This window comes from Piliocolobus tephrosceles, chromosome 4 (assembly GCF_002776525.5).
Source record: "Piliocolobus tephrosceles isolate RC106 chromosome 4, ASM277652v3, whole genome shotgun sequence".
Lineage (NCBI taxonomy): Eukaryota > Metazoa > Chordata > Mammalia > Primates > Cercopithecidae > Piliocolobus > Piliocolobus tephrosceles.
In genome coordinates this window covers 139,144,603-139,172,554 of record NC_045437.1, presented here as the reverse complement: position 1 = coordinate 139,172,554, position 27,952 = coordinate 139,144,603, and the positions used below count along the sequence as shown (strand labels likewise).

Here is a 27,952-nt window from a genome sequence, read left to right as displayed (position 1 = left end):
TGAATCATAACATGCATGCCAAGTCTATAGGTGGAGAAACTGAGGTCCTAGGGAGTTAAATGTGCCCAAGGTCACACTGCTAATAAGTGGCAAACCCAGGACATGAACCCATTTTAGGGCACCTCTTCCTGGATGTTTTTCAATACATTGCAGAGCCTACAGTCCATGACAGGTGTTCTTACCTGTGATGTAGCAGGTGACCTGCCTGTTCTGCTCAGAAATGTCAGCATCCAGGGTCTTTAGAGTCACCACCAGTTTGCCAGGCTCACTGTTCTCAACCACAGATCCTCTGTACTCTTCAGAAGCAAATCGGGGAGCATTGTCATTCTCGTCTGTAATGGAGACCTGAACCAGGGCCTGAGAGGATAGCTGGATGGTTTGTCCATGGTCATAGGCCACCACATGAAAATGATAAGTCTGGCAGGTCTCACAGTCAAGTTCTTGGAGTGTGGTGATCCAACCACTCTCACTGTCAATGGCAAAGAGCTCATGGACATTGCTACCAGGGTCTGCAGACAACCTGTAGCTCACCTGGCCATCTCTCCCAGTATCCTTGTCAATGGCAGTCACCTGAATGACTGAGGTCCCCACTGGCATATTCTCAGTGAGGACAGCCTTATATGGATCAGCCTCGAATACAGGCCTATTGTCATTGACGTCTCCCACTTGGATGTTGACAGAGACCAAGGACACCACGTCACTGTTCTGAAGGCAATGTGCCATCACATCAATCTGGTACAATTTGGTGGATTCATGGTCCATGGGCTTCCTCACCTTTATGACCCCTGTGTCTGGGTCCAGGGAGAAGACACCATCCTTATTGCTCTCAGGTGTGGTGCCCCGCACTAGACTGTAGATGACTGGATCTTGAGCTGCCACTGCTTTAACAACCCCAATTTCAGACCCCTCTGGAAGGTCTTCAAGTGCAGAGAAAGTATACAGAGGTTCAGAAAATTTCGGCAAGGATACTTTTTTAGGAACCACCTGAAGTCGTACTGGCACCAGAGAGTTCCAGTGAGGAGGGCCTCCATCTTGGGCTTTGATGAAGAAGTCAAGGGTCTGATTTTCCAATCCCACCAGGCTGTCTTTCACCTTGACCACACCAGTGACTGGGTTAATTTCAATGACATCTTTAACTAGGTCCTCTGGATTCATTGAGTAGGTGACATCTGCATTCTGACCTTCATCTGCATCATAGGCCAACACCTGGATAACCGGAGAGTCTTTACTGACATTGGATTGAATGGATACTGTGTACTCAGATGCTTTGAACTGTGGAGGGTTGTCATTTTCATCTGTGAGGATGATCTTCACCGTGCAGAAGGCTACTCTTCCTCCTCCATCCCGAGCCATGACCTTAATAGCAATGACCCTCTCTGTTGAATTTTCCCGATCCAGTTTCTGTAGAGTGGCAATCTGGCCATTGGGGTTTATGGAGAACTTCTCACTTGCTAGTTTATTGATGATAGTATAATCTATAGTGCCATAAGGACCACTATCTTTGTCTATGGCTAGCAAATCAATCACCTTGGTTCCAACCATTGCATTCTCTGCTAATTCTGCCTCATAAAGGTGCTGCTGGAACTCTGGGCTGTACTTGTTGACATTTGTAGTGTTGATGTACACAGGCACAGTTGCTCGGAAGACTCCATCAGAAGCGCCTATCCTCAAATTGTAAGAAGAGTCCAGGTGCTTTTTGCAAAGGTTGAACATAGAAATTATTCCTGATGAGCTGTTAATGGAGAAGTGCCTGTCCTGATTGCCAGAAAGAATTAGGTACTCCAGGCGGGAGGTGTCCCTGCTATCAGGGTCAATAGCCTGGACTTTAAGAACCAGGTGTCCACAGGTTGCCAATTCACTGACATTGGCTTCATATTGAGGTTGTCTGAACTCTGGGGGGTTGTCATTGATATCAGACACATTGACAACCACAAGGGTTTCACCAGTGAGTGGGGGATCTCCTTTATCCATGGCCCTGACTTTCACATGAAAGTGTTGTTGGGCTTCATAATCCAGTTCTTGAACTGTGGACATCTCCCCTGTGCTCCCATTGATCTGGAAGAACTTGGAAACATCTGAGCCATCCTCCACAATCTGATAAGAGACGTCACGGTTCTGCCCTGAGTCCCGGTCAGAAGCCAACAGTTGGATCACAGGGGTCTGAGCAGGCAAGCCTTCTGAGATGGAAGTGGTATAGACCAATTGGGAAAAAGTGGGAGGGTTATCATTGACATCTTCCACTAGGACTTCCACTGTGGCTTCAGAAAATGACCCCAGAGCTGTATCTGTGGCTCTGACTGTGAACACATGTTTGGTCTTGGACTCATAGTCCAAAGGCCCTGTTACTGTTAGGACACCAGTCTTAAAGTCAGTGGTGAACAGCATCAAGGGTTCTTCCTCCACAATGTTGTAGATGAGCCGGAGTCCCTCTGGACTCCGGGCCTGGGTGTGGAGAATTGGGGTATAGAGGGTGATATTTTCAGGTACTCTGACTTTGTAGTAAGGACTCTGAAACAGTGGGTTGGATTTATTTCTCACAGTGACAAGTACCTCTTCCTCACTCTGGAGGGATGGCGTTCCTCCATCCCGAGCAATGACTTTGAGGCGATACTTATTTAAAGCTTGATAATCAAAGGGTTTCTTGAGTGTTATGTCCCCAAGATAGGGGTCAATTCGGAAATATGTGTAATCTTCTGCAAATCCATATGTAACGGCCCCATTTGTCCCCAAGTCCTCATCAGTGGCAGATACCTGAAAGAGGACATCCCCTGGCTCTGTGCCATCTTGGATGATTGTGTAATAGGGCAGATGCTTAAATTTGGGGGGATTGTCATTGACATCCTCAATAGAGACTCTGACCAAAGCCTGAGCCACCCGCTGAGGCGTCCGATTGTCTCTCACTTCCACTGCCAGCTCGTGAGTGTCCTGCTGCTCCCGGTCAAATGCCGTACCTCTTGTCTGCAACACACCTGCTGACTGGACCATATGAAACATGTCTGTGCCATTCAAGAGGAAGTAGGAAAGGGTGTCATTCAAATGATTGCCCTGGGCACCAAGAATCACCAGTGCCTTTCTGTCCTGTAAGTTCTCCTTCACAGCTGCTGTATAGACATCCTGATCAAACTGCAAGCTTTTGTCAAGCACTTGGGTCAAAGAAATTTTTACCAGCGCAGTGTCTTGATACAAGCCATCAGAAGCCCTGATGGTGAGCTTCCGAGAGAGTCCCAGGAAAGCAGGATTCAGCACAGATATGCTACCAGTGATAGGATGGATGGTAACAGCTTCATCAGCATTGCCAGTTTTGATGCTATAATTGACTTCTGAGTCATCATCACTGGCCCGCACCATGAGAAGCTCCATTCCTGGATGGATAGGTCCCACTATTGCTACCTCATATATCTGTTCTGAGAACCTGGGAGGAGAGTCATTCACATCTCTGACATGAATGATGACTTGGGCAGGTCTGGGTGCAAATAATATGGGGCTTCCTTGGTCATGGACATAGACACAGAATTGGAAAGAGGGCATGCTCTCATAATCCATCTCTGATACAATGGTTAGGGTTCCCATGCTGGGATCAATTTTGAAAAACTTCAAGGCCTCCGGCTCCAAAATTTTATAGACCAACAAGGAATTAGTTTCTTTGTCACTGTCAGAGGCATGAATCACAAAGGGGTTGTTGTTTTTATCCATGATCATGCTGTACAATGGAGCTGCTTCACTAATTTGGCCCACAAAAGTTGACTTTAAGAACATAGGAGCATTGTCATTTTCATCAATTATGTCAACCACCACCATGACATCAGTAAATGCACCTGCCATATTGCTGCCTCGGATTTTCAGCTGGTAAGACGAGATTTTCTCATGGTCCAAGTTCTTCTGGGTGGAAATGAGGCCAGAATATGAGTTCATAGAGAAGACTCCATCCTTGTTTCCCTCTCTTAACTCATAGGTAACTTCAGAGGAGCTCATAGCAGAGACAAGGAGGATTGGGGAACCAATAGGGATTGATTCAGGGATCTCTACAAAGTACTCAGATTTTGAAAAGATGGGGGTGCTCCTATCTGAGGGGTAGACGTGAATGATCACTGTAGCCAGGTCATGCCATTGTGGGGAGCCTTGATCTTCTGCCTTCACTGTCAGAGTATGTGGGGCATGATTTGCCCGATCAAGCTTTTGAGCTAGAGTAATGATGCCTAGCAGGGCGTCAATGTTGAAGAAACCTTCACCGTTCCCTGAAACAGAAGACAAGACAAACAAGTTTGCCACACCCTCGAGAGGTTATCAACTAGGCTTTCTAGATCAGTAAAGGGACCATCAGACAAAACCTGGACAGAGCAAAATCTGCATATAGTGTATATCCACCATAGATATAGTGTATGGAGTAGATACTTTATAAAATCTCTAACATGGTGCACGTAGTAGGTGCTTCATATCACACTGTCAATTATCACTAAGTTTCTGGGACACAACTTAAGCTACAAACCAAAGCTATAGTAGGTCTTTGAAACCAAACAAGGAGGCTCCATAGGAAAAGCACACTCCACCCTGAATTTCAGTGAAGCCTTTCGTAGGAAAAGCTTCATTTTGCATTATACAGAATTTGTAACCATCTTTTGTATAACTTTTTGTTTTTAGAGTCAGGGTCTTGTCTGTCACCCAAGCTGGAGTGTAGTGATGTGAGCATGGCTCACTGCAGCCTCAAACTCCTAGGCTCAAGTGGTCCTCCAGCCTCAGCCTCTGCTGGGATTACAGGTATGAGCCACCGTGCCTGGCTACATTTTTAATATGATTTTTAATAGCTTTGGTTATATAGAACACCCACATCTCGAGGCTCCTGAGCAAATGTCTTTACCCCATGCCTGTATTTCCTAAACTCTAGGCATTCTCACATCATCTTTATAATTTTTTCAATATCCATCTATTGCTTGTGTTATGTTACACTATTATTTAATTGATGTTTTCCTTTAAATTAATTCACTCAAAATTTGATAAATATTATAAAGGTAACATTATGTTGCTTCTTTAAATAAAAACACCGTATTGCTTACCACAAATCAGAAGTTACCATAAAAAGAAGTCAACAAAAAAATACCCTATTAGAATCGTAAAAAGAAGTCAACGAAAAAATACCCTATTAGAATCGAGATAAAATCTACTGCTTGCCAAAAGGTTTGAGCCTGTGAGCTATCCTCTTTCTTTGGTAGACAAAGAGTGGCAGGTGTTAGAGAAGACAACAAGACATTCTAGAACCCAACAGAGGCTTTGTTCTTCATTCTATCAGGGAGCTTGAGTAATTTAAACAGGAGTGCTTTCTCCATGTCCAATAACCTTTTAATGCCATTAAATGAGTAATAGTTGAATCGTTTTACTCACCACCACAGGTACAGGCCTTAACACTTGAGAAAATATTGCCGTTTACATGTCTTACTCCCTCTATCACATGGGTGCATATTTTATTATTTCAACGGCAAAGCAAATGGCTAAGTTTTGTCATAAACTTTCAATCTGATTCTTCCACCTCTGAAGCCCTTCTCCAGCTGACTGGTTAGGTGATTTGTCACATAACCGCTAAATTCAGTCAAAGAACATGGTTTTAAAGAGTAAGTAGTCGTTTTAAAGTGATTGCATTAAAAGCAGCTAAGTTAACAACCTAGATGTAATTCTGATTATAATTTATGATATAATATCACACTGCTGAAAGAAATAAATCAGGGCACAAAACTGTATATTCATTATGATCTCAATATTACAAAAATATGCATAGGGCAAGATGAGAGGGAAAGACAGAAAATCATTCTTTTGGGGTGATGAAAATGATGGCTGTGTGTTGTGTTCTTTATACATTCCTGTATTTTTCATGTTTTCAAAAATGAGCATGTGTTACTTCTATAATCAGAAGAATATTTTAAAACTAATCTTATCTGGAAAATAAAGTCATTATCTCCATCAGTGAGGTTGTTAATGAGATAAAAGATGTGATTTCATTTCATAAATCACAAAAAGCAAGCAATGCATTATAATCCATATTCTTCTTCTTTGGGGGTGAATAGACTTCTGTTATATGGCAACTGTTTCTTCCAAAAAGAAAAGTTAAAGCTACTGGCTTTATACAGTACCAGTAGCTACTGTATAAGCTACTGGCATGCAATAAATGAACATTAGGTCTTGCGAGGGCAGACAGCAAATTATGTTCATCTTTATTTCTCATAGCAACTAGCTCTATGAAGTATTATTATTAAATATAATTATTACTATTAAATATCATTAATCATGTATTATAATTATTACAAATTATCATTAATAACTAGTTGGATACTGGATATTATCGCTTTTGTTATAGTAATTGCTTATAATTAACGCTTATCAATGATAGTAGTAGCCCCTGGCATTTGTACAATATTTCAATTTACAACGTATATTAACATACATTTTCTTTTTTGAGATAGAGTCAACTTGCTCTGTCACCTGGGCTGGAATGCAGTGGTGCAATCTCAGCTCACTGCAACCTCTGCCTCCCAGGTTCAAGCGATTCTCCTGCCTCAGCCTCTCAAGTAACGGGGATTACAGGTGTGTGCCACCATGCCCGACTAATTTTGGTATTTTTAGTAGAGACGGAGTTTCACCATCTTGGTCAGGCTGGTCTCGAACTCCTGACCTCAGGTGATCCGCCCGCCTCGGCATCCCAAAGTGCTGGGATTACAGGCGTGAGCCACTGCGCCCGGCCAACATACATTTTCTCTTTTAATCTTTGCAATGACTTTCTGGCACAGGTAAAATTATTCCCATTTTTCAGATGAAGAAACCCATATAATAGATACTAAATCACTGTGCAGCCTTGTCAGAAAATAAAAATTACTTCTAAAACTATGCCATACAACTCATAAAATATTCTAACATACATACGTGAAGTTATTACATTTTTAAATGTTGCATGGACTTCATAAATATCTTCTACATGTTTGGTCACTGGTGGGTTTATATAATATATATGCAAATTCTCCCACAGCATGAGTGGTCCTTACTCATACTGTAGTAGTTATGTTATTACTATCTTTGGATAGTAATACTATCTTTGGAAGTGCATTAATTTAGGTAGTCCCAGGGAATGCTCTAGAATTATTGTTTGCCAAGGCTTAACGAGCTTGGTACTCGATTAATTTACAAATTCATGCCTCTAGTGCTTTCCTTTCTTTCTAAAGCATCTTGACCCATCCTCTGAGCTCATGGCCAGGTGTCTCACCTTTCAGGAGGGAGTAGTGGACCTCAGCATTGACTCCCCGGTCGGCATCCATGGCTCGGACCTGCAGCAGCTCTGTGCCAGGGACTATGGTATCAGGAACACTTGCCTCATAGTGGAGCTGGGTGAAGCGGGGTGGGTGGAGGTTTCCATCCTCCACACGAATGGTCACCCACACGAAGTTCCTCTTGATGGGTATTTCCTGGTCTCGGACCTATGGGCCCAAAGGGGTAATTGGGTGAGCAGCAAATGGAATTAGGAGGAGGCAGGGTTAGGGTAAGGTCAATGAACTAGAATGCCAATTTAAAATATGCCCAGTTGTAACTAACTCTCCGTATTCTTTTAAATCTTGTTCTAATCTATGCTCTTTTTCTTCTTTTATGTAAATTTGTCAGTCAATGATTCCTAGGCTCAGCTATTTTAATGGATAATTCTATTTTAGAAGAAAGGCAGAAATAGGCAGAGAAGCAATGTTTTCCAAATTACATCTCAGAGAATAATACTCATTCTTCAAGATGTTAACATGTTATGCAGGGAAAAAAAATTATATGGTCACGTAAATTTGGGGAGCACTGAATTAAATGCAAACAGTTTTCTTTGCTGCAGGACTTCACAGAGCCTTGAATACATATTATATGCCCAAAGGATGATAAATTAGCGTAAGAACCCTGATCTTTAAGACAGGAGGCCAGACTCCGATTCTGGTTCCATCATAATTAACTATATGGCAGGGAGCAAGTCTGTCTTTCTCGGTGGGTTTCAGGTGTAAGATGAGACAAATGGGCAGGGTCAGGGATAGAACTAGGGGTAGGCAAGTAGGGTGCAAAATTTAAAGAGGCCCTGACTCTTGGGGTCATAAAAATGCAGGCACATGGCACAGAGAGAGTGAGCCCTCCTTACATTTTGTGTCCTGCATGGCTTGCTGGCCTAACCCTAGTCCTTGCTCTCAGTGGGAAAGCCTCCGTGTCCCTTCCAGCTCTGACACTACATGAATCCACATTGTGTCATGAAGTCACTGAGCAGGGAGATAGCTCTTGGGGATATTTGGGGTGAACCCAGAGAAAGCTGAGGTTGACAGGAGTTTCCTTGGCAGCCGTCCCATCTCTACCTTCACTTGCAGGCATCCCTTATGGAAGGTGCCCTTGGCCAGCTGTGAAATGTCACAACTCTGTCTCATGTATGGTCTTTATGAGCACTGGTGTGCCTGGCTCACCAGGGAAGGGGACCTTCGGCATGTCTCCAAGCACGTCCACCCCCACACATCTGCATGCAAGCATATTCTCACCAGATTCTTCCATTTACTCACCATGACTGTCAGTGTGTGCTGGGAGGGCCCCATGCCCAGGTCCAATTTTCCCACCGTTACCAGGACACCAGTGCTTGGGTCCAACTGGAAAAGGCTGGCACTTCCTGGGTCTTGGCTGCCGTGTATGGTATAGATGAGGCTTTTGCCCTTGTCTTGATCTATGGCCTGGACTCGCAGGAGCTCCACCCCTGGCACGGTGTCCTGGGGCACTCTGACCTCATAACGAGTTTCCAGAAACTGGGGCCGATGGTGGTTAATGTTGGCAATCATGAAGATGTGGACCTAGGGAGGGAGGTGAGGGAGAAGGTCCACTGCGAGCCCCAGGGGAACAGGGACTGGGTCTGTCTGGACCTCCCTGTACCACGCAGGCCTAGCACAGTGCCTGGCACTCAGCAATCACTCGATAAATATTTGTTGAATGAATGATAGTGTTTCAAAATCAAAAGACCTTCAGATGCTGCACAGTCTAGTGTTTTTCAAAAACAAAAATTTTCTTGAAGGACCTTTCCATCAAGTGAAATGTTGTGTGAAATCCAAATGTGAGAAACAGATAAAACTCTGGCTGAAGCCAGAATAGAAATTCAGAGCCCCACTTACCCAGTCATCATCCCCCTATTCCCATGGAAGCCCCGTGGTACTCTATCTTTTATTAAAACTGCTCATTTAAACAAGCTTCCAATTATAGACAGATTCAGAGTGGGAGCAAGAATTCTCCCAGGGTCACAGAATTACAGAGTGCATTAGACAAGAACCTTGATTCTAAATTCAGTGTTCCTTGAGGAACACCACATCCACAAAAAACCTCTGTAGCCTCATCCCAACCAAGGAGGCCTTCCATCTCCTCTCAACACAGCAGTCCCCAGCTGAGGCCTCTAACCTGGGTGGCAATGGTGCGGGACCCATCTGTCACCTGGACAGTCAAGTTATAGCTCGACCTCCTCCTGGTATCAAGAGGCCTGGCAATGACGATGCTGCCTGTGGTCTTCTCAATGTCAAAGTCCATGTCCTTATCCCCACCTGGAGTGGGAGTGGGGAGAAAGCACACACAACCTCAGTGATTTAGGCATCACAGCATAAGACAGGCTTTGGTTGTCAGGCTCAGAGGACATGGTGGTAAAGTTTACAGTGGTAAAGATAGTAAAGGTGGTAAAGGTGGTAAAGATCTGGGTAACAGGTGGTAGTTTATTCCCCAGTCCCAAAAGTGTAATTTATTCTGTCAAGTTATTTTCATTTAAATTTTATTAATAAATCAAATTTATTAATAAACTATAAGAATCCAAATGTAAAATAACATGAAGTTTTTAAAATGTCTAGTATATAGAAATATGTTTAGTGACATGGAAATATATTCATGATATATTTACACTTAAAGGTATTACAAAACAATATTTTAATATAACCCTAAGGGGGTGTGTGTGTGTGTGTGTGCATGCGGGCATGTAAAGGAAAAATGACAAGAAGGAAACACATCAAAATTATAACAGTGGATTATCTTCTGATTGGTGGAACTTTAGGTGATTTTTATTCTCTTCTCTGCATGCATTTGTATGTGCGTATTTACCTATTTATAGACAGGCTCTCACTCTGTCACGCAGGCTGGGGTATATGGTGCAATCATAGCTCACTGCAGCCTCGGCCTTGGCCTCAAGTGATCCTCCTACTTCAGCCTCTCAAATAGCTGGGATTACAGGTGCAAGCCACTGTGCCCAGCCCATTTGTGCTTTTGAAGTTTTAGAGAGTACACGCATTAATTTGGTGTTAAAGAAGAAAACTCAAATAATTAAAAGAGCAGTAAACCAGAACTGGAAGTAAGTCCAGGAGGTTCAAAGAGCTTGGGTCAGGGGCATATGTCCTATCCTACTCTTAGCTAGGACGGAAAACTGTACCAGGACTCCATGTTCATGTGGGTGCTGAAACTCTTAGAGATTTTTAACCTGGAATCCCTGGATGGGTTTCAAAGAGCCTGTAAATCCTCTAAATTGTAGGCAGGTTTACATTTGTGTGTGTTTGTGCATGCAACTTTTTGGAATGAGGACCTAAGCATTCATCAGATTCCTGAAGGGTTCTGTGACCCCCAGATGTTGAAACAAAACCTTGATTTAGAGACAGAGAGGAGTTTCAGAGAAAGCCATCAGAGCCTGGATCCAAGTGCCTCCTAGAATGAGAATGGGCCCATTCCCCCGATCTCAAGGGCAAAACCTGAAGCCAGAACATTGCACATGGCCCCAGGGTATAGCTGACGGAAGGCTCACGGTCAACTATGATTTTCACATTGAGGCAGAAAAGGAAACACAAAGCGTTTCTGCTCTGAGTCTTCCTGGACCATCTTAGGTCTCCCAGGTTCTTGGGGCAACTGGAGGCACTGCCAACTCTGGCTGGGGTTAGAGATCATGGCTGGAGTGAAAGGAAAGCTTGGCATTCATGGCATTCTTACTGCCTGTGCTCCCGGAGAACCAGGGAAGAGGCAGTCCGCCCTCAGGGCTGAAAGAGGGGGTGCCAAGGAGCCCGACCTTGAGAGGGCTCAGAAGGACTGTAGCAGGAAAACTAGAGCTGGTGTATAAGGACAGGAGGGCCTGGCCCTCGTTGGGCCCTCAGCCTCGCCTCACCTGAGATGTTGAACCAGAAGAGGCCGGGTCTGCCCTCTACGCTGATGACCCCCACCATGTGGTTCACAGGGTCCGTCTCCATGACGGTAAAGCTGTAGTGGGTCTCATCAAAGGCCAGGGGGATGGAGGACGGCCGAGGCTGAGGGATCCACTCAATGTGTAGCCGGACACTGGCTGAGAGTGGTGGCTGCCCACTGTCTGTTGCCTTGATCTGAAAGGAGGCCAACACCAAAACTGAGGGCAAGAGACAAGAAGACCCAAGCAGCCAGGATGAGAACCAGAGCGTTCTGTGATTCTGACCAAGCTGGCTTCTCATGCAGTCATTCATTCATTTGATGCACACTTGAGGGCTTGCTGTAAACAGGCACCCTGCCAGTTGCTGCAGGCATGGTGGTGAATAAAACATATAACCTGTGCTCAAGAACCTCATGGTTAGTATAAAAATAATAAATGCCACTATTAACTGAAGACTTACTGTGTGCTACTTCCTAAATTGAACTTTACATACATATGCCCTTTGCTTTTCCCAACTACCATAAACCTAACAAGCTAGAATTTATTGAATTCTCACTATTATCAGGCCTTGTTCTAAGAGTTTTGTGCACAATATCTGATTTAATCCTCACAATAACCTTGGAAGAGGTCCTGTTATCATCTCTCTTTTACAAGGAGAAACTAGGGCTCAGCGTGGTCAATTCACCTACCAGATGAAATGCTTGGCTAGCAATGAGACTGGGGTTGAATTCAGGCTGACTAATGGAAGCACCCATGCACTAGCTACTTGATATATTGGCTTCTCACAAGAAAAACGTTCTTATCTCCATTTTACAAATGATAAAACAAAGGTTAAATGACTTGTCCAAGATCACACAGGTGTAAAATGGCAGTACTAGGGTTGGAACCCAGGCTTATTGATTCTAAATCCTCTCTTACTCTCACTAAATCCTTCTTTCTATGAATTGAGGGGATTTCCCAGGCAAAGACCTTATTGCCCTCAAAGAGAAGGACCCAGAATTTGATCCTTTGGCTGAAGCTGGGACTCCCAGTTTCTCTGGGAGAAGGCCAGGAAGGAGAGTACCACTTCCCTCATGACGGCGGGCTGTCTCCCTCCTCCTGAATTCTCAAAGAAGGTCACTAACCAGCATGCCACTCCTCCCTCTGTGGCTTCCTTCTGTCTGCTCACCGTTAGGATGTTGTACTCTCCAGCTGTAAAAGTGCTGCTGGATGACACCACACCCGTGACCGGGTCGATACTGAAGCCCTCCTCATCGCTCTCCTTGATACTGTAGGTGACTCTGCCATTAAGACCCTCATCCAGGTCTGAAGCCACCAGCCTGTACACAGGCCCAGAGGACACTGGGCTCAGCCTCTCTGGAAGGCGGACATTGAAGAGCTTATGGGAGAATACAGGTGGATTGTCATTGACGTCCAAGATGCCTATCACCACCCTGGAGGTGGACTTCAGTGAGGGCTCCCCATTGTCCAGCACGGTCACCTGGGGGCAGAATTGAGCATAAGCACCTGAGCTGACAATTGCAAATTAGTGACTATGCTTTGCCACCCACCACAGCCCTACCACCACTTTTAACAACCTGGAAATATCAGTCAGTTTGTTCTTTGTTATAAGCTTGTGCTTTTTATTATCATAACTTCACCTACTTGGAACTCAGCTCTCTGGCAACTTTGCCCATGGGAAAGCCAGTGAGAACAGAGAAAGGAAGCAGAAAGAACTGGAAGAAGACAGAGTCAGAGTCTCTAGACAAAAGCTGGTCCTGTGTATGTGGGACAACCCCTGGGCCATTTCTCAGAGACTACCTACTTTTTACTTGCTTGTGTTTCTCATAATCTTAGTTCTCTGGTTTCCTTAAGCTGCTCAATATTAGAGAAAACAAATGAGAAAATGTTTATGAGGGAATGAGTGGTACTTTCTGAGTCAGACACGTGGCCCAATGCAATGAAATCGAGTGAGAAAAGGCCCCCAAATCATTTCAGAACCAGTAGTTATTTAATGCAAGGGCAAATAATCACATGCATCAATAGCCCCAAGGGCATCATATCAGACAGGACCTTTCCACCTGAAATAGTTCCGAATTTTTAAAAACACTTCGGTGTTTAAAGGTAAATATCTGTTACTGAACTGTGGAGAATGCTTTCAGTCCTTAGGAATTCTAGAAAGCCATTTAGCTACTTCTTACTAATAATACCTGTTTCTTTTTTTCTTTTTTTTGAGAAGAGTCTCGCTCTATCGCCCAGGCTGGAGTGCAGTGGCACGATCTCGGCTCACTGCAACCTCCACTCCTGGATTCAAGTGCTTCTCCTGCCTCAGCCTCCCAAGTAGCTGGGATTACAAGCGCCCGCCACCACACATAGCTAATTTTTGTATTTTTATTAGAGATGGGGTTTCATCATGTTGGTCAGGCTGGTCTTGAACTCCTAACCTCAAGTGATCTGCCCGCCTTAGCCTCCCAAAGTGCTGGGATCATAGGCATGAGCCATTGTACCTGGCCAATAATACCCGTTTCTTACCAAAGGAAAAAGAATGTGCAGAGCATGGAAGTATCAAAGGCAAAATTTATTTCCTGCTGAGGAATATGTATTCCCCCCTCCTGATGCCTTTAAAACTAGAAGAGATAATCAGTGAAGGACAGCTCAGGAGGAGAAATAGTTAGATTTCCACCTGATCTCCTTCTCTTCTGATTTCGTTCCCTCTAAGCCACTAACCAAAGCCTTTCATTGGAATAGGCACCAGGAATGCCTATGTGATTTTAGAGGCATCCTAGAAAGAACACAGATCTAGAAGACAAAGGTCTGGTCTTCATCCTGGCTCTGCTACTGACCTAGTGTTTGACCAAGAATGATTCTGTCTCCCTGGGCCAGGAGGGATGGAATGGACTCAATAAGTACATAGCACACATGTACGGCTCCCCTCTCCTTCACTCCCTGCAGGCATTACTAATCAATCAATGGTGCCTTCCCAGCCTGGTCACAGTTTCAGACTCCTTCCCTTCTCAGTGCTGAGGAGCTAGCAAAGATCCAAGGATCATCCAGCAAGGCTCAGCTCACGTGTATCCTCCTCCCTGAGGCCAAACCCTCCTCAGCCACAGTGCTAGACATGCATGTGGCTCCAAGGCCTAACATGGCTCCACAAATCACCTTCTGTGGGAGGCATTCAAACCCAGTCGATGGATTCACCACCATTACTTACCTCCAGGATGTGTTCATCCTTGTTCTCTCTGTCCAGCTGCCGGGCTGTAGATAGGAGACCTGGGAGAGAGATGGTAGGGGAGAGACATGAGCAAAAGGCTTTCAGGGCCACTTTACTGAGGCAAGTTCAAGAATTACATTCAAATCTCAGATAAGAATTCTTCTGATCACTTAAAGATCATCCTCAACTTAGGATAGTTCAACTTAAATTTCCCACTTTATCATGGTGTGAAAGCGATACACATTCAGTACAAACCATACTTCAAGTACCCATACATTCTGTTGTTTACTTTCACTTCAGTATTCAAATACTGAAGTATTGAGTACAAATACTGAAGTGTTGAAATATTCAATACTTTATTATAAAATAGGCTTTGTGTGAGATGATTTTGCCCCCTTAAGCTAATGCAAGTGTTCTGAGCACGTACAAGGTAGGCAAGGCTAAGCTGTGATGTTCTGTAGGTTCAGTGTTTAAACACAGTTTGGACTTACAGTATTTTTAACTTATGATAGATCTATTGGAATATGACCTCACTGTAGGCTGAGGAGCATCAGAACACTAAGGGGAAATGAAACTCGGGGGAAAGGGAGGGTGAAGTGAGGAGCTGGGAGAGAACAGCAGAGATAGTATGTCAGGTGAAGTTCCCAGCTACTTCCTGCTTTCACTATTAGGCAGGGGTGATACATCAAAACTTCAGCAATCGGCCCACCATGAGCAGCCTCCCCAGTCAGGATGGTTGCCAGCTGGAAGCACCCAGTAGGGTTACTCGTGCACAGGGGTTAATGTCAGCACTGCTGTGATGCAGTTTTGGTTTCTTGTCACTAAAATCTATGGAACATGTTTGCATCTGGATGTCTTCTGCTCATCATTCATTTCCTCTTCTTTTAATTAACAAATGCCAGTTCTCCTCAGGGGAAACCAATTTTAGTCCTTCACTATCTGGGGTGAGGCTGAACCTCCTGGGGAGAAGTTTATAGCCCAAGGATAGCCAGTCAGCACAGACTATCCCCCTGGCCCTCGCAACTGGCTCTGCAATAGACAAGGGACCCGTCTGTCTGATAAGAATCAATTCTGGGGCTTTTGCAAGAGCTCTAGAAAGATACTTTTTCTGCTGGTGTGCTGAGAGGACAGGAGGAAGCCTGACAGCAACAAGAAGGACTCCTGAGGATAGATCCACTCAGAGAAAATAAGGCCAAGAGATAAGCAGAGGCAGAGCCTTCATTACATTATTCGAATGCTGGCTACACCTGTGCCTGCAGCCATCCTATGTCTGGAATTTTCCATAAAGTAAGAAAAACAATGTCGTTTATTGCCTCAGCCAACCTGCATTGGGTTTCTATCTTTACATCTGAAAAAGTCCTGGCAACCAATTCAATTCTGAGAATTCATATGTTGGGACAGGAACGGGTCAGGGGTCATGGTGAGGCTGGGAAAGCATTCAGGGTCTTTGGGATTGGAGGCCTCCAGAAAGGACTCTACCTCCTGCCTCAGCCTCTCCCTTCCCCTCCTATGGCCCTGCCAACCCCCAACTCCAGCCTCAGGTTCCTTACAGGGGACCCACTAATCCCCTCTGTGCCTTGCTTGACTCCAGGAAGCTCCTGTTAATTCTCCCAACCTTATTTCAACCCCAGCCTCCTCTGCAAAAGGAGGAGTGGAATTGGGCGACCTTTAACATCTTTCTGGCTTAAGTTCCGAACTTCTCATCCCACTTTAAGGAATTTATTCTAAGGAAATCAATGCATACATCTGGGAAGATGAGTACACACGGTGTTCACCTTAGTCATGTTTTAAAAGCAGATAATTGGACACAATCCATATAAGGGACCAGTTGTATACAGTTTACATAAAAAGGAATCTTAAGCAACTATTCAAAATACATTTTGTAGATGGGGAAATGCTGCACACAATATATTGTTGAGTAAAAGAGGCAGCTTGTCGCCCGGGCATGGTGGCTCACACCTGTAATCCCAGCACTTTGGGAGGCCAAGGTGGGCGGATCACTTGAGGTCAGGAGTTTGAGACCAGCTTGACCAATATGGTAAAACCTCATCTCTACTAAAAATACAAAAAAAATTAGCCGGGTGTTGTGGCTACTAGGGAGGCTGAAACAGCTACTAGGGAGGCTGAAACAGGAGAATTGCTTGAACCTAGGAGGCAGAAGTTGCAGTAAGCTAAGATCGCGCCACTGCACTCCAACCTGGGTGACAGAGCAAGATTCCTTAAAAAAAAAGAAAAAGAGAAAGAGAAAGAAAAAGCAGCTTGACAGGAGCTGCAGCAGAAATAACAACTATCACCTTCAGTTTCAGAGAAACCACGAAGTGATAGCATTTTCCCCATTTATTATTATTACTATTCACTAGGGTCCTAGTACTGGCTTTTCCCATGACAGGCTGGTGCAGATGAATAGAGAGGGGGCTCCTCTGGGCTTCTCTCAGTTCATCCGTAATTGAAGAAGTTGGGCAGAGAAGGTGCTAGCTCTCTGCAAGATTCCGGGAAGTTGAGGTGGAGGTTTTCATGGGCCCAGAGGTCATCCAAAGCCATGGCCTGAGAGGCCATGGCTGGTGTGGATGGTCTCTTGTAAATGAAAGCAGAGTTACTGGTCAAGGTTAATGGAACATCTGAACACTTTCAGTAAGTTTCCTGATCTTGTTTAGGTGATGAAGTGATTGAGATCATGGAATTAAGTGTAGAAAAAGAAGCTCAGTGAAGAGCCCAGAGGTTCCCTGGGGGGCTCAGTGACAGAGCTGGGAGCTCAGCAAGGGGAACAGGGATTCAGTGCTGGGCCAGAGCCTCCAGTCATGGCAATGGGAGGAGTGTGGTGTGAGGATGTGGGCTCTGTCAGGGGCATGTTTTCGCCTTGTGTAGTTGAACACAAGTCATTCCAGCTTTTTCTTCCCTAACTGAAGGTTGGCATGTGAGGAATTGGAGAAGGCTCCTGAGAAGCTCCACACTCAGGCACCCTTCCAGTCAAAGAAGAACAAATGGAAGGAAAGACACACTCCTGTAATGGGAGGGTGTGGATACTGTCCCAGCTTGGCCCCAAGCTGAGGTGCCTCATGGGGGAGGGCCTAGGGCTGGGGTCCCCCAGGAAGAGCGTAAGGACTAGGGGGTCTTGGCAGGTAAGCCTTCCATCTGGCTCCATCCCTTCCTTTCCTCCCTGCCCTTCTCTCCTCTCCCTTTGCTCTTTTCTCTCTGTGTATCTCCTTCACCATCCTGCTCCTCTCTTCCAGCTCTTCTCTCTCGTCTCCCCTTGTGCCTCTGAATCTCAGCCTCTCTGTCTCTCTCTCCCTTTCTCCTCCAACCCCATATGGTTTTTCTTTTCTCCTTCTGCCTCTCACCACTGCCTCCCTTGGCCTTCTAAGGTCCTGTGTCTCTGGAATCAATGCCCTGTGGCATCCTGCACAGTGGCCCCTATTCTCATCCTCATCCTCCTCTCTGAAGGCAGTGTCAGAGTTCCCAAGAAGTGCCCGAATAGAATGGGGATATAGCAGAACCACCTCCACAGGGCTGCGTGCACATTCACTAAGGTGCATAGAAAACCCCTCTCGCCCTTCCTGGATGAGGTGGCACTCAGTGGACTTCACTCTTACCATTTTTCTCCTCCAAACAAATGTTTCCCCAACACCCTCTCTCAGACCCATATTTGACCCTTCATCTTCCCTCCTCCAACAGTTTTCTGACTGTTGTTGATTCTATCTCTGATAGATTTCTGATCTTGAACTCCTCTTATCCTGAGTCACCACAATCTAGGTCTTGCCCCAGCTACCTTTCCAACTTTATCTTCCTCTTCTTCCCTCCTGCAGCATCAAAGAACCAACCCTTTTGGAGCTCTCACATGCACAGGCATTCAGCTAAGCTCTTTCTGTAACTCTGTATATTAACTCATTTAATCCTCACAACCACCCAGGTGGTCTCTATTATAATCTCCATTTCACTGGTGAGAAAACTCAAGCATAGAGCAGGTAAGTCACTTTCCCAAGATCTCATTATTTATAAGTGGTGGAACTGCGATAAACCTTTAGAAAGTCCATCTACTTGTATTGTCTTCAACAAGATCAGGGTCTTCTTCCCTCTCAGATAGCACCTGTGACATCATCCTCGCCCATTTGCTCTCCCAGACTGCTGCCTCTCAAAATCCTCCCACCCTCCAGCTCAGCATAACCACCCCTGTTCCATGAAGCCCTTGCAGATCTACCACCCAGGGCAGCTTCCTCCTTCTTGTGAGTGGCCAGGGCACTGTACCTACACATATTTTACGATGTTACACCCTTTCAAACTGGTTCTATCGTGTTTATATCCAAATCTTCATGCTCCTGATGGACTGAATTTCTCAACACCTGAAATCGTGTTTTATTTGTCTTCATATAACTCCACGGCACATTGTTTAGAAGCCTCGTAAGGGCAGACACCTTTAAACATTTGCTGAGTGTGTGCATGAATCCTAAGTTTAACAAAACATTGTGGATGCTGGCAGAGATTCATTCATCCATTTAGCAATTATGTGTTGAGCTCCTAATGTGTGACAGGTACTGAAGAAATTGTGGTGGGCACCAACAGTTAGGGTCCCTTTTCTCGGGGAACTCTGAAGTCTAGTGAAGGACACAGGCTATTAATGGAATAATCACACAAGTGAATATAACATCACAAAAGGAGTAGGTGGTGCTGGAAAGTGTGTTAGGGTATCAGGACAGACTTCTCTAAGGTAAGAACAGCTGGGCTGGAATCTGAAAGAAGAGCGGGAGTTAACCAGACAAAAGGAGAGAAGAGTTGCCTGCTAGAGAGAATGGCACATGCAAAATTCTGTGTGGAGGGGCCCCGACGGAGGCAGGCCATGTGACTGGAACATGGGGAGGGGCAGCAGGAGAGGGGCAAGATGAGACCAGAGAGGTCAGCAAGGACAGACAAGGCAAGACTTTGTAGGACACAGCAGAATCTGACTTTCTTTCTTTCTTTCTTTTTTTTTCTGAGACAGGCTGTTGTTCTGTCACCCAGGCTGGAGACCAGTGATGTGATCATGGCTCACTGCAGCCTCGAACTCCCAGACGCAAGCCGTCTTGCTACCTCAGCCTCCTGAGTAGCTGGGACTTCAGGTGCACACCGTCACGCCAGGCTGATTTTTGTATGTTTTGTAGAGATGGGATTTCGCCATGTTGCCCAGGGAGCTCTGGAACGCCTGGGCTCACGGCCTCCCCAAGTGCTGGGATCACAGGTGTGAGCCACCATGTCTGGCTTACTGACTTTATCTTAAGGGCACAGGGAAGCCATGCAAGGCATCCAAGTAGGGAAGTGGGACAAAGTAATGATGGTGCTGAGAAAGGTGGGCTGGGGGCGCATTGGTGATTTGTTCTACTTTTGAAAATGTTCATGCGTATAAAGATTTCTTCCTTTCAACTGCAGGAAGGTGAAGAACATCTCTGCCCTCTAGGGCATTTTGCCAGACCTGCTGTCAGGGAACTGTTGATAGTAAACAGAACAAGGATTTGGAAGAAGCTGAGAAGTTAATGCCTTAGGTGAGAGATCTCTTCTCACTCCTGAAGAGGGAGGGACAGGGAGGGACAGGGTGGGCCAGGTAGAGACCCAGCTTCAACATGTTTTCCAGGAGAAAAGCATCCTCCTCCTAGAACTACTCCATATCCTGAGGTCAAAGGTTAACAGGAAAGGTTGGCAACAAATGTTACCAGGCAAATAGGCACTTATATCTCACTCACCCTCCTGTCTGCTCCAGGACTCCCAGCCTCATCCTCCCCCTGGTTCCCTTTGGTCTTAAGAATAAAGGGACTGCCCGCCCGCATTCTTCCCTTCCTCCAATCTCACCAGGTTCCATCCTTCTGGAACAAGAGTAAATTGTTGGAGATGGAAAACAGGATGTTGGGTTCAGTGGGGAATATGTCAGCCTTCTCTACAATAGGATTGTTGTTCATCCCCCAAGAGGAAGATGCGGCTTTAAGAAGCGTCTGCAGCCGTGGGACCTAGCTCTCACACTGCAGCACCAAGGAAAGCCAGGCAGGTGGTGTCAATGAGGGAGGCAGGCTGGGAATAATACAACAGGGGATGGCAGGAACTGCAGCATCTGTGCCAGGTCTACAACGGGAGCAGCTGTTGGCTCCGGGCCACTGTGGCCCAGCGGGACTATGAAGACAGTGTGGCCCAATCCTTCCATTTTTAAAGAACAACCAGAAATCTGGAACGTTTTGTGGAATTTTCTAATTTTATGTGTTGGCTACAACTTAAAAAATAATTGTATAAAGCTTAAGCAAATCAAACAAAACACCTTTATGGGCAATGTCTGACTCATTGCTGCCAGCTGCCAAGGTCTGGATTTCTCCCAACCATCCACCATCCTTGCCCCAGAAGGCTTTGGGCAGGTGCTCCCGAGATGGTTGACGACATAAGTGGATTCACACTGCCAACACTCTGGGCAGGGTTGAGATCAGTCTGAAACTAGGGTTAAGGGATTCAACCTGTGGCTTATGACTCAGGAGAGAGTCAGGTTGGGACCACTTGGAGATCTGAACTAGTCTCAGGTTGACCAATGGGCAACCTGCTTAGTTTCCTTGGGCCCCGAGGAAAGAAACATGAAAACAGATCCTTTTCATTTTCACACAGAGATGGACTTTGTAGAACAGCATTGTCAAATGTTAGCACACATTTGAAACACATCAGAATCCCTTGCAAGTCTTGCGAAAACACAAATTGCTGGGCCTCACCCTCGAAATTTTGATTCAGTGGGTTTAGGGTGGGGCTGGAGAATTTGAATTTCCAAGTTCACAGTAATGCTGATGGCGCTGATTGGGGCCCACAATTTGAGAACCACCATTTTAGAGATCCCTGTTCAACCAGTTTTTGGATCCTTACCTGTAACAGGGTGAATAATAAAGAATCCCATGTGGTTTCCGCTGGTGATGTTGAAGGTTATCTTCCCTTTGGAACTGGAGTCTGGGTCCCAGGCATCCAGTTGAAGCACAGAGGTGCCCACGGGAGCATCCTCCTGGATGGAGGGGTAGAACACAGCTTGGGACATCTGGGGTGGGTTGTCATTGGCATCCGTAACCTCAATGTAGACTTCAGTTACAGAAGAGAGGGGCACAGAACCCCTGTCCACTGCTAATACCGTCAACCAGTAGTAAGATGCAAATTCTCGGTCCAGGGGTGCCAGAGTCTGAATCATTCCTAGGGACAGAAGTCAGCAAACCCAAAATACTTTAGAGCTCAAAGTGGCTTTAGAAATCACCCTTACCCACCATTCCCCAAACTGTACTGTGGAAAGGATATTAATAAGTAGATTTCTGGCGGGCACGGTGGCTCAAGCCTGTAATCCCAGCACTTTGGGAGGCCGAGACGGGCGGATCACGAGGTCAGGAGATCGAGACCATCCTGGCTAACACGGTGAAACCCCGTCTCTACTAAAAAATACAAAAAACTAGCCGGGCGATGCAGCGGGCGCCTGTAGTCCCAGCTACTCGGGAGGCTGAAGCAGGAGAATGGCGTAAACCCAGGAGGCGGAGCTTGCAGTGAGCTGAGATCCGGCCACTGCACTCCAGCCTGGGCCACAGAGCGAGACTCCGTCTCAAAAAAAAAAAAAAAAAAAAAAAAAATAAGTAGATTTCCTATGAAAAGAAGAAACTGCTTCTACCAATATAATGTGGAAGATGCTGAGTTGAACACAGGGGAATTAATATCCTTATTCTAGAACCTCTCAGAACATTCCTCTGCTAAAATGGGCCCATGCCTTTAGCATGTGAGCATATTTAAGGTTTTCAGAAGACAGTGGTAGTTTATCTACTTTCTCTTGACTACTTAAACCCAAATTCCATTGATCTATTTTACATTCTGTAAGTGATGTTTTCTTATAGTTGTCCTTAAATTCTTCACACTTTATGTCCTGGTAGATAATCAATTTCAGGGTTAGGGATTTGATGAATAAATTGCCATTCCCTTCTCCAACATTTTCATGATTTTAAGGGGCTGAGCTTCATTTTTTAGTTCATTCCCTCCACAAATTGCTTACTATGGGCTAGCACTGTTCTAGAAGTTGAGGGTCCAAGAATGAGCAAAAGAAGATTACACCCCAAGCTCTCATGGATCATGCTGTACTGGCAGCGTCTGTGTGAGAGGGCATAGCCCATGCTTACAGCCATAGCATGACAGAGATGACCGCTGGGGAAACTGAGGCTTACAGAGGGAGCACGACTCGACCAAGATCATGTAGCAAGTATGTGGAAGAACTGGGTCTGGGATTGACTCTTAATCTAATGCTCTTTCTAATTACACAGCTTAATTAGATTAAGCCGTTTTCTTTCAGTGGCTGGAGTTAAGAGACAAAGGTTGCTGAAAGCCAACATTGAGAACAAGTTATTACAACTTGGTTTTGGTGGAAATAAATCACCTACCAAATTGCAAACTCCTTGAAGGCAGTCATCTGCCTTTATTCACCTTGGATCTCCTGCAGGTACCTATCTTAGGGCCTTACCAGTACTGGGCACTCAAAAAGTGCTGACTTACACATATTTTCCTTGAAACTTAAAAAAAGGAATGTGGTTGTGTCACATTTTTGGAGAGCAATTTGGAAATACTTGTTAACACAGAGAATGCACATTATCCTCTGACCTAGAAACTTCATTTTTAAGAATTTTTCGGCCAGGCATGGTGGCTCACGCTTGTAATCCTAGCACTTTGGGAGGCCAAGATGGGCGGATCACCTGAGGTCAGGAGGTCGAGACCAGCCTGGCCATCACTACTAAAAATACAAAAGGTAGCCAGGCATGATGGTGGGTACCTGTAATTTCAGCTACTTTCGGGAGCCTAAGGCAGGAGAATCGCTTGAACTCGGGGGACAGAGATTGCAATGAGCTGAGATTATACCACTTCACTCCAGCCTAGGTGACAGAGCAAGACTCTGTCTCAAAAAAAGAAAAGAATTTTTTTCTGTAGAGACTCAGACATATAAGTAAAAGTATATAAATAAGAATATTATGCCTATATGGTAGAATAATATGTGGCCAATTAAAACAAATGAACTGACAAATAAAATGTGTTGATGTTATATGACATGAAAAAAGTAAATTTTAGAATAGTATCTATTATACTATATTTTCATAATAATAAAATGAACAATATATGATATATAAGACACAAAGAAAAAACTTTAGAAGATTATAGACCAAATTGTTAGTAAAGATTATATCTGGGATGATGGAACATGGGGGAGCATTCATTTTAAAATTTTATACAAAAAATTTATAATCTGATGTATTAGCTTTATAAACAGAATATGTAATATATGTGCATATATGTGTATGTCTATATGCACATATATAGACATATATTTCCAGTAAAAACAAATTAAAAATAAAATACACAGGAAAAAGAATCCCTATTTATTTTTTCCTTCAGCCCATCTACCCCAGGCCCTGGCACCCTATCCTACCCCACCCCCAGTACCTGTGTCCTGGTTGATGCTGAAGGCTGCGAGTCCAGTGCCAGCGCGCAAGAAGTACTGAAGCTCCCCATCCAGGCCACTGTCATCATCCTGGGCAGCCACTACCATCACGTGAGTTCCCGAGGGGCTGTTCTCCTGCACCTGGCCCTGGTGCACGAAGGAGGCAAAGTGGGGAGGGTGGAGATTCTCATTCACATCCAGGACGATCACCTCCACATGGCAGAGGGTCCTGCGGGCCAGGGGCCTCCCACTGTCACTGGCCCACAGGCTCAGATTGTACCCAGCTCGCCTCTCAAAGTCCAGCTCTCTCTCCAGAATGAGCGCCCCTGTCATCAGGTCCACCCGGAAGGTCCCATGGGCGCCATCCATCAGAACATATCGCACCTCACCTGCGGGTCCCAGGTCAGGATCAGAGGCATCCAGAAATGTCAAGACAGTCCCGGGGGGCAGGTCCTCTGGGACCTTCAGCCTGTTGCGTTCTGTGATGCACTGGGGGGAGTTGTCGTTGACATCCTCCAATGTGATTATCAGGTCAGTGACAGAGAAGAGCTGGTGGCCCTTGCTGGGCTGATCCCTGGCCTCCACCTTGAGTATGTACCGAGGCTCTGATTCGCGGTCCAGGTGTCCTGTAACAACCAGTTCCCCAGTGAGAGGGTGGAGGGAGAACTTCTCTGTGGGGCTTAGCAGGGTGTAGCGAACCCTGCCGTTGTCTTCTGAGTCAGCATCTTTGGTTGTGAGCTCTGCAATTGTGGTTCCAACTTCTGTGTCCTCCGAGATGGTTAACTGGTACCCACCAGGAGGAAACCTGGGTGCGTTGTCATTCCAGTCTTTCACATTCACTGTCAGCAGCTTCCAGGAGGACTTCTGGGGAGTGCCCAGGTCATATACTGTTACATTGAGGATGTAGAAATTGGTGGCTTCATAGTCCAAGGGAGCAGCTACAGTGAGCAGCCCCGTCTCCAGCTCTATGTCAAAGCAGCCCTCCTCATTGCCATCTGCAATCACATAGACCAGTTTGCCATTAAAACCAGCATCAGGGTCAGTGGCTGCTAGGCGGGCCAAGGGGGTGTTGATAGGGACACTCTCAAGGACATCAATGGATTGGGGGAAGTGGTCCTCAAACTGGGGGGTGTAATGATTTATCTGATATGTGCTTAAAGAAGTGAATTCCTCATCACTGGACTCTTGGTTCTGAAGCCCAATAGAGTGGAGGATAGTCTTTGTGAACTGTGTCAATACTCCTGTTTTATCACATGTTACAGGAACTTCAAAATGAGGGTCCTTTACCACAGTAATATTCAAAGTTGTGGGTGAGGCATAGTTTTTGCCATCTGAGGCTGTAATTTTCAGGGAATAACTGGTGGGTTGACCAGCAGTAAGATTGATAAAAGAGCGTTTGAGGGATATCACTCCGGAGAAATGATTTAGATCAAAATACTCTAATTCATTGCCTGATACGATCTCATATTTTAGGTTCTGAAGCTCATCCACATCTATGGCTGACATAGTCACTATTGATTTCCCTACTGGCCAGTCTTGGTGGATAGACCCTGTGCAGTTGACTTCTTCAAACATGGGCTGGTTGTCATTCAAGTTCCTGAGCTGAAGAAAAATGGACACTTCCTTCTCCCGGCGAAAGGGGGATCCCCAGTCTGATGCTCTTACCCGGAAGGTATAAATTCTCTTCATGAGTTCGTAGTCTGTGGGTTTGGAGGTGGAGATGATACCCAGGTAAGGGTCAATAGAAAATGGCAAAGCTTTTGGTCCAGCAATGGAATAGGTGACATATCCATTCTCCCCGTGATCTCGGTCAGTGGCAGTCACAGCCAAAACACTGGTGCCTGGAGGGATGTTCTCATCCAAGGTGCCATCATAGGAAGACCTGTTGAAGAGTGGGGCATGGTTGTTGCAGTCCACAATGTCAATGACAACCATGGTGGAGACCTGGCCCGGTGAGGTTCTGATGTGTAGCTGATAGTGGGCTCTGTCGTGGAAGTCCATGAGCTTCGTGGTGCTGATCAACCCAGTTCGAGCATTAAGTTTAAATCCTACATTCTCTGAAGATGGCTTTAGAACATACTGCAGGTTGGGGAAGGCTGGGGTGACTCTCACCATCACTACCCGACTGCCAGGAGGGGAAAACTCACTAAGTTGCACTCTGTAAACAGCCTTCTCAAATTTGAGGGAAGCCAATTTGGAAGGTGGTAGGTGAAAGCCCCTGATCTGGGAATAAAAATAAGGACCACTCCCACTCCTGGCCTGGAGGCTGAGGTTGAACCCATGAAGGTACTCCATCCAGTTGATGTCTTTGACAGACACCAAACTGAACTCATTGCTCCGGGCGTAAGACTTGATGGCTTTGAAGTGCTTTCCAGGGTCACCACCAACAACTTCCACTGACTCCACTTCAGCTCCTGAGCTATTTGCGTCAACCAGTACAGTGGCATAGGTGGTACCATCATTGCTGTCGGGTGGAGTCACCACCACCGAAGCAATGGCTGGGGGCTTCCTGAGGGCAGGCTCCACATGAACCACAAGTGCAGCCAGGCTGCCAAACCCATCGCCCTCAGAGATTTTGCGCATGCGGTCCACAGCTAGCACCTGGAGCTCATGCTTCCCTCGCCAGGTGACGTTAAGCTTCCCAGCCACAGTGACCACACCGCTGGTGGGATGGATGGCAAACATCTCTGACCTTGTGTTAAAGGCATAATAGAACTCAGCATTCTGGCCTAGATCAGCATCTGTGGCAGTCACCTTGCAGATGGGGCTCTTCAGGGGCATGTCCTCAGAGATGGTGACTCTGTATGAAGGTGGAGAGAAGAGAGGCTTCAGGTCATTCTGGTCCAGGATGTGGACCACCACGCGGGTCAAAGCTTCCAACTCCAAGGTCTTCTCTGTGGCTTGGATGATGAGGGTGTAGCTGTCTCGCACCTCTCTGTTCAGAAGAGCTGTGTTGCTGCTCTTTGTCCTTATTCGTAGGAAGCAGAAGTTGCCCACCACATACTCCTCAGTTTTAAATGCATTGGCCACGTCTCCAGAGATGATCCGGTACCTCACTGCCCACTGTGGCTCCGCGAGGTAGATGCCCATTTTCTCGAAGCTCTCCACATAGGTCTTGGGAGAAGAGTTTTCATAGATGGTGGCATTGTAATGGGAGTGTGTGAAGTGCCAAGCAGAGGAGGAGAGAATCCCTTCTAGAGGCTTCTCAGAGGTCGCACAATGGAGCAAGAATATGGCAAAACCCAGCAGGGCAATAGTCATGGTGGAAAACTCCCGAAACCCTGGGCAGAAAATAAAAGACAGGGTGCAAGTTAGGAAAAAAAAATGGTTTCTACTGCTATGGTTCTTAACTGGAGGTGATTTTGACCCTCAAGGGACACTTGGCAATGTCTGAAGATACTTTTGGCTGTCCCATCTTGGGGCCAGTGGTGCTAATGGCATCTGGCAGGTAGAGGCCGGGGATACTGCTAAACATCCCACAATGCATAGGACAGTACCTTTGTATTAGTCAGTTCTCACGCTGAGAATAAAGACATACCAGAGACTGGGTAATTTATAAAGGAATGAGGTTTAATGGACTCAGTTCCACATGACTGGGGAGACCCCACAATCATGGCAGAAGGCAAAGGAAAAGCAAAGGCATATCTTACATGGCAGCAGGCAAGAGAGCGTGGGCAGGGGAACTCCCCTTTATAAAACCATCAGCTCTCATGAGACTTATTCACTATCATAAGAACAGCATGGGAAAAACACACCCCCATGATTCAATTACCTTCTGCTGGATCCCTCCCTTGATACTGGGGGATTGTGGGAACTACAATTCAAGATGAGATTTGGGTGAGAACACAGCCAAACCATATCAGCCCTGCAACAGAATTATCCAGCCCCAATGTCAGTAGTGCATGGTAGAGAAACCCTGTGGCTGAAGAATAGCAGACTAGTTTAAAATGCTCTCTCAAAGGCACTCAGCAGCTAGAACACAGTCCTGAACTCTTACTCTTTTTCCCAAAAACTTTCTATGACTCCTTGGGTGATGGTGAGATAGTCCCAACTCTTAGCCAGGAACCAAGTTTAGCAATCTGGTTCTAAACTACTCTTCTCTCTCTCCTTCCTACAAGGCCTTTCCATTAGGGCTGAGCTCTAGTCAAACTGAGCT

General features: G+C 45.7%; 1 protein-coding gene across 1 annotated transcript in view; it reads right to left on the bottom strand.

The window, feature by feature from the left end:
* Window positions 1-27,064, bottom strand: part of FAT2 (FAT atypical cadherin 2) — a 65,254-nt gene extending 38,190 nt beyond the window's left edge. Inside the window, exons 1-9 of the mRNA XM_023227105.2 lie at window positions 23,799-27,064; window positions 21,213-21,527; window positions 14,358-14,416; window positions 12,336-12,647; window positions 11,153-11,363; window positions 9,424-9,563; window positions 8,547-8,828; window positions 7,244-7,454; window positions 183-4,235 (exon numbers count right to left, since the gene is read on the bottom strand). Of these exons, the coding sequence (XP_023082873.2) occupies window positions 183-4,235; window positions 7,244-7,454; window positions 8,547-8,828; window positions 9,424-9,563; window positions 11,153-11,363; window positions 12,336-12,647; window positions 14,358-14,416; window positions 21,213-21,527; window positions 23,799-27,057 (8,842 nt within the window). The 5' untranslated portion in view covers window positions 27,058-27,064. The remainder of the gene's footprint in view (window positions 1-182; window positions 4,236-7,243; window positions 7,455-8,546; window positions 8,829-9,423; window positions 9,564-11,152; window positions 11,364-12,335; window positions 12,648-14,357; window positions 14,417-21,212; window positions 21,528-23,798) is intronic.
* Window positions 27,065-27,952: the final 888 nt, after the last annotated feature.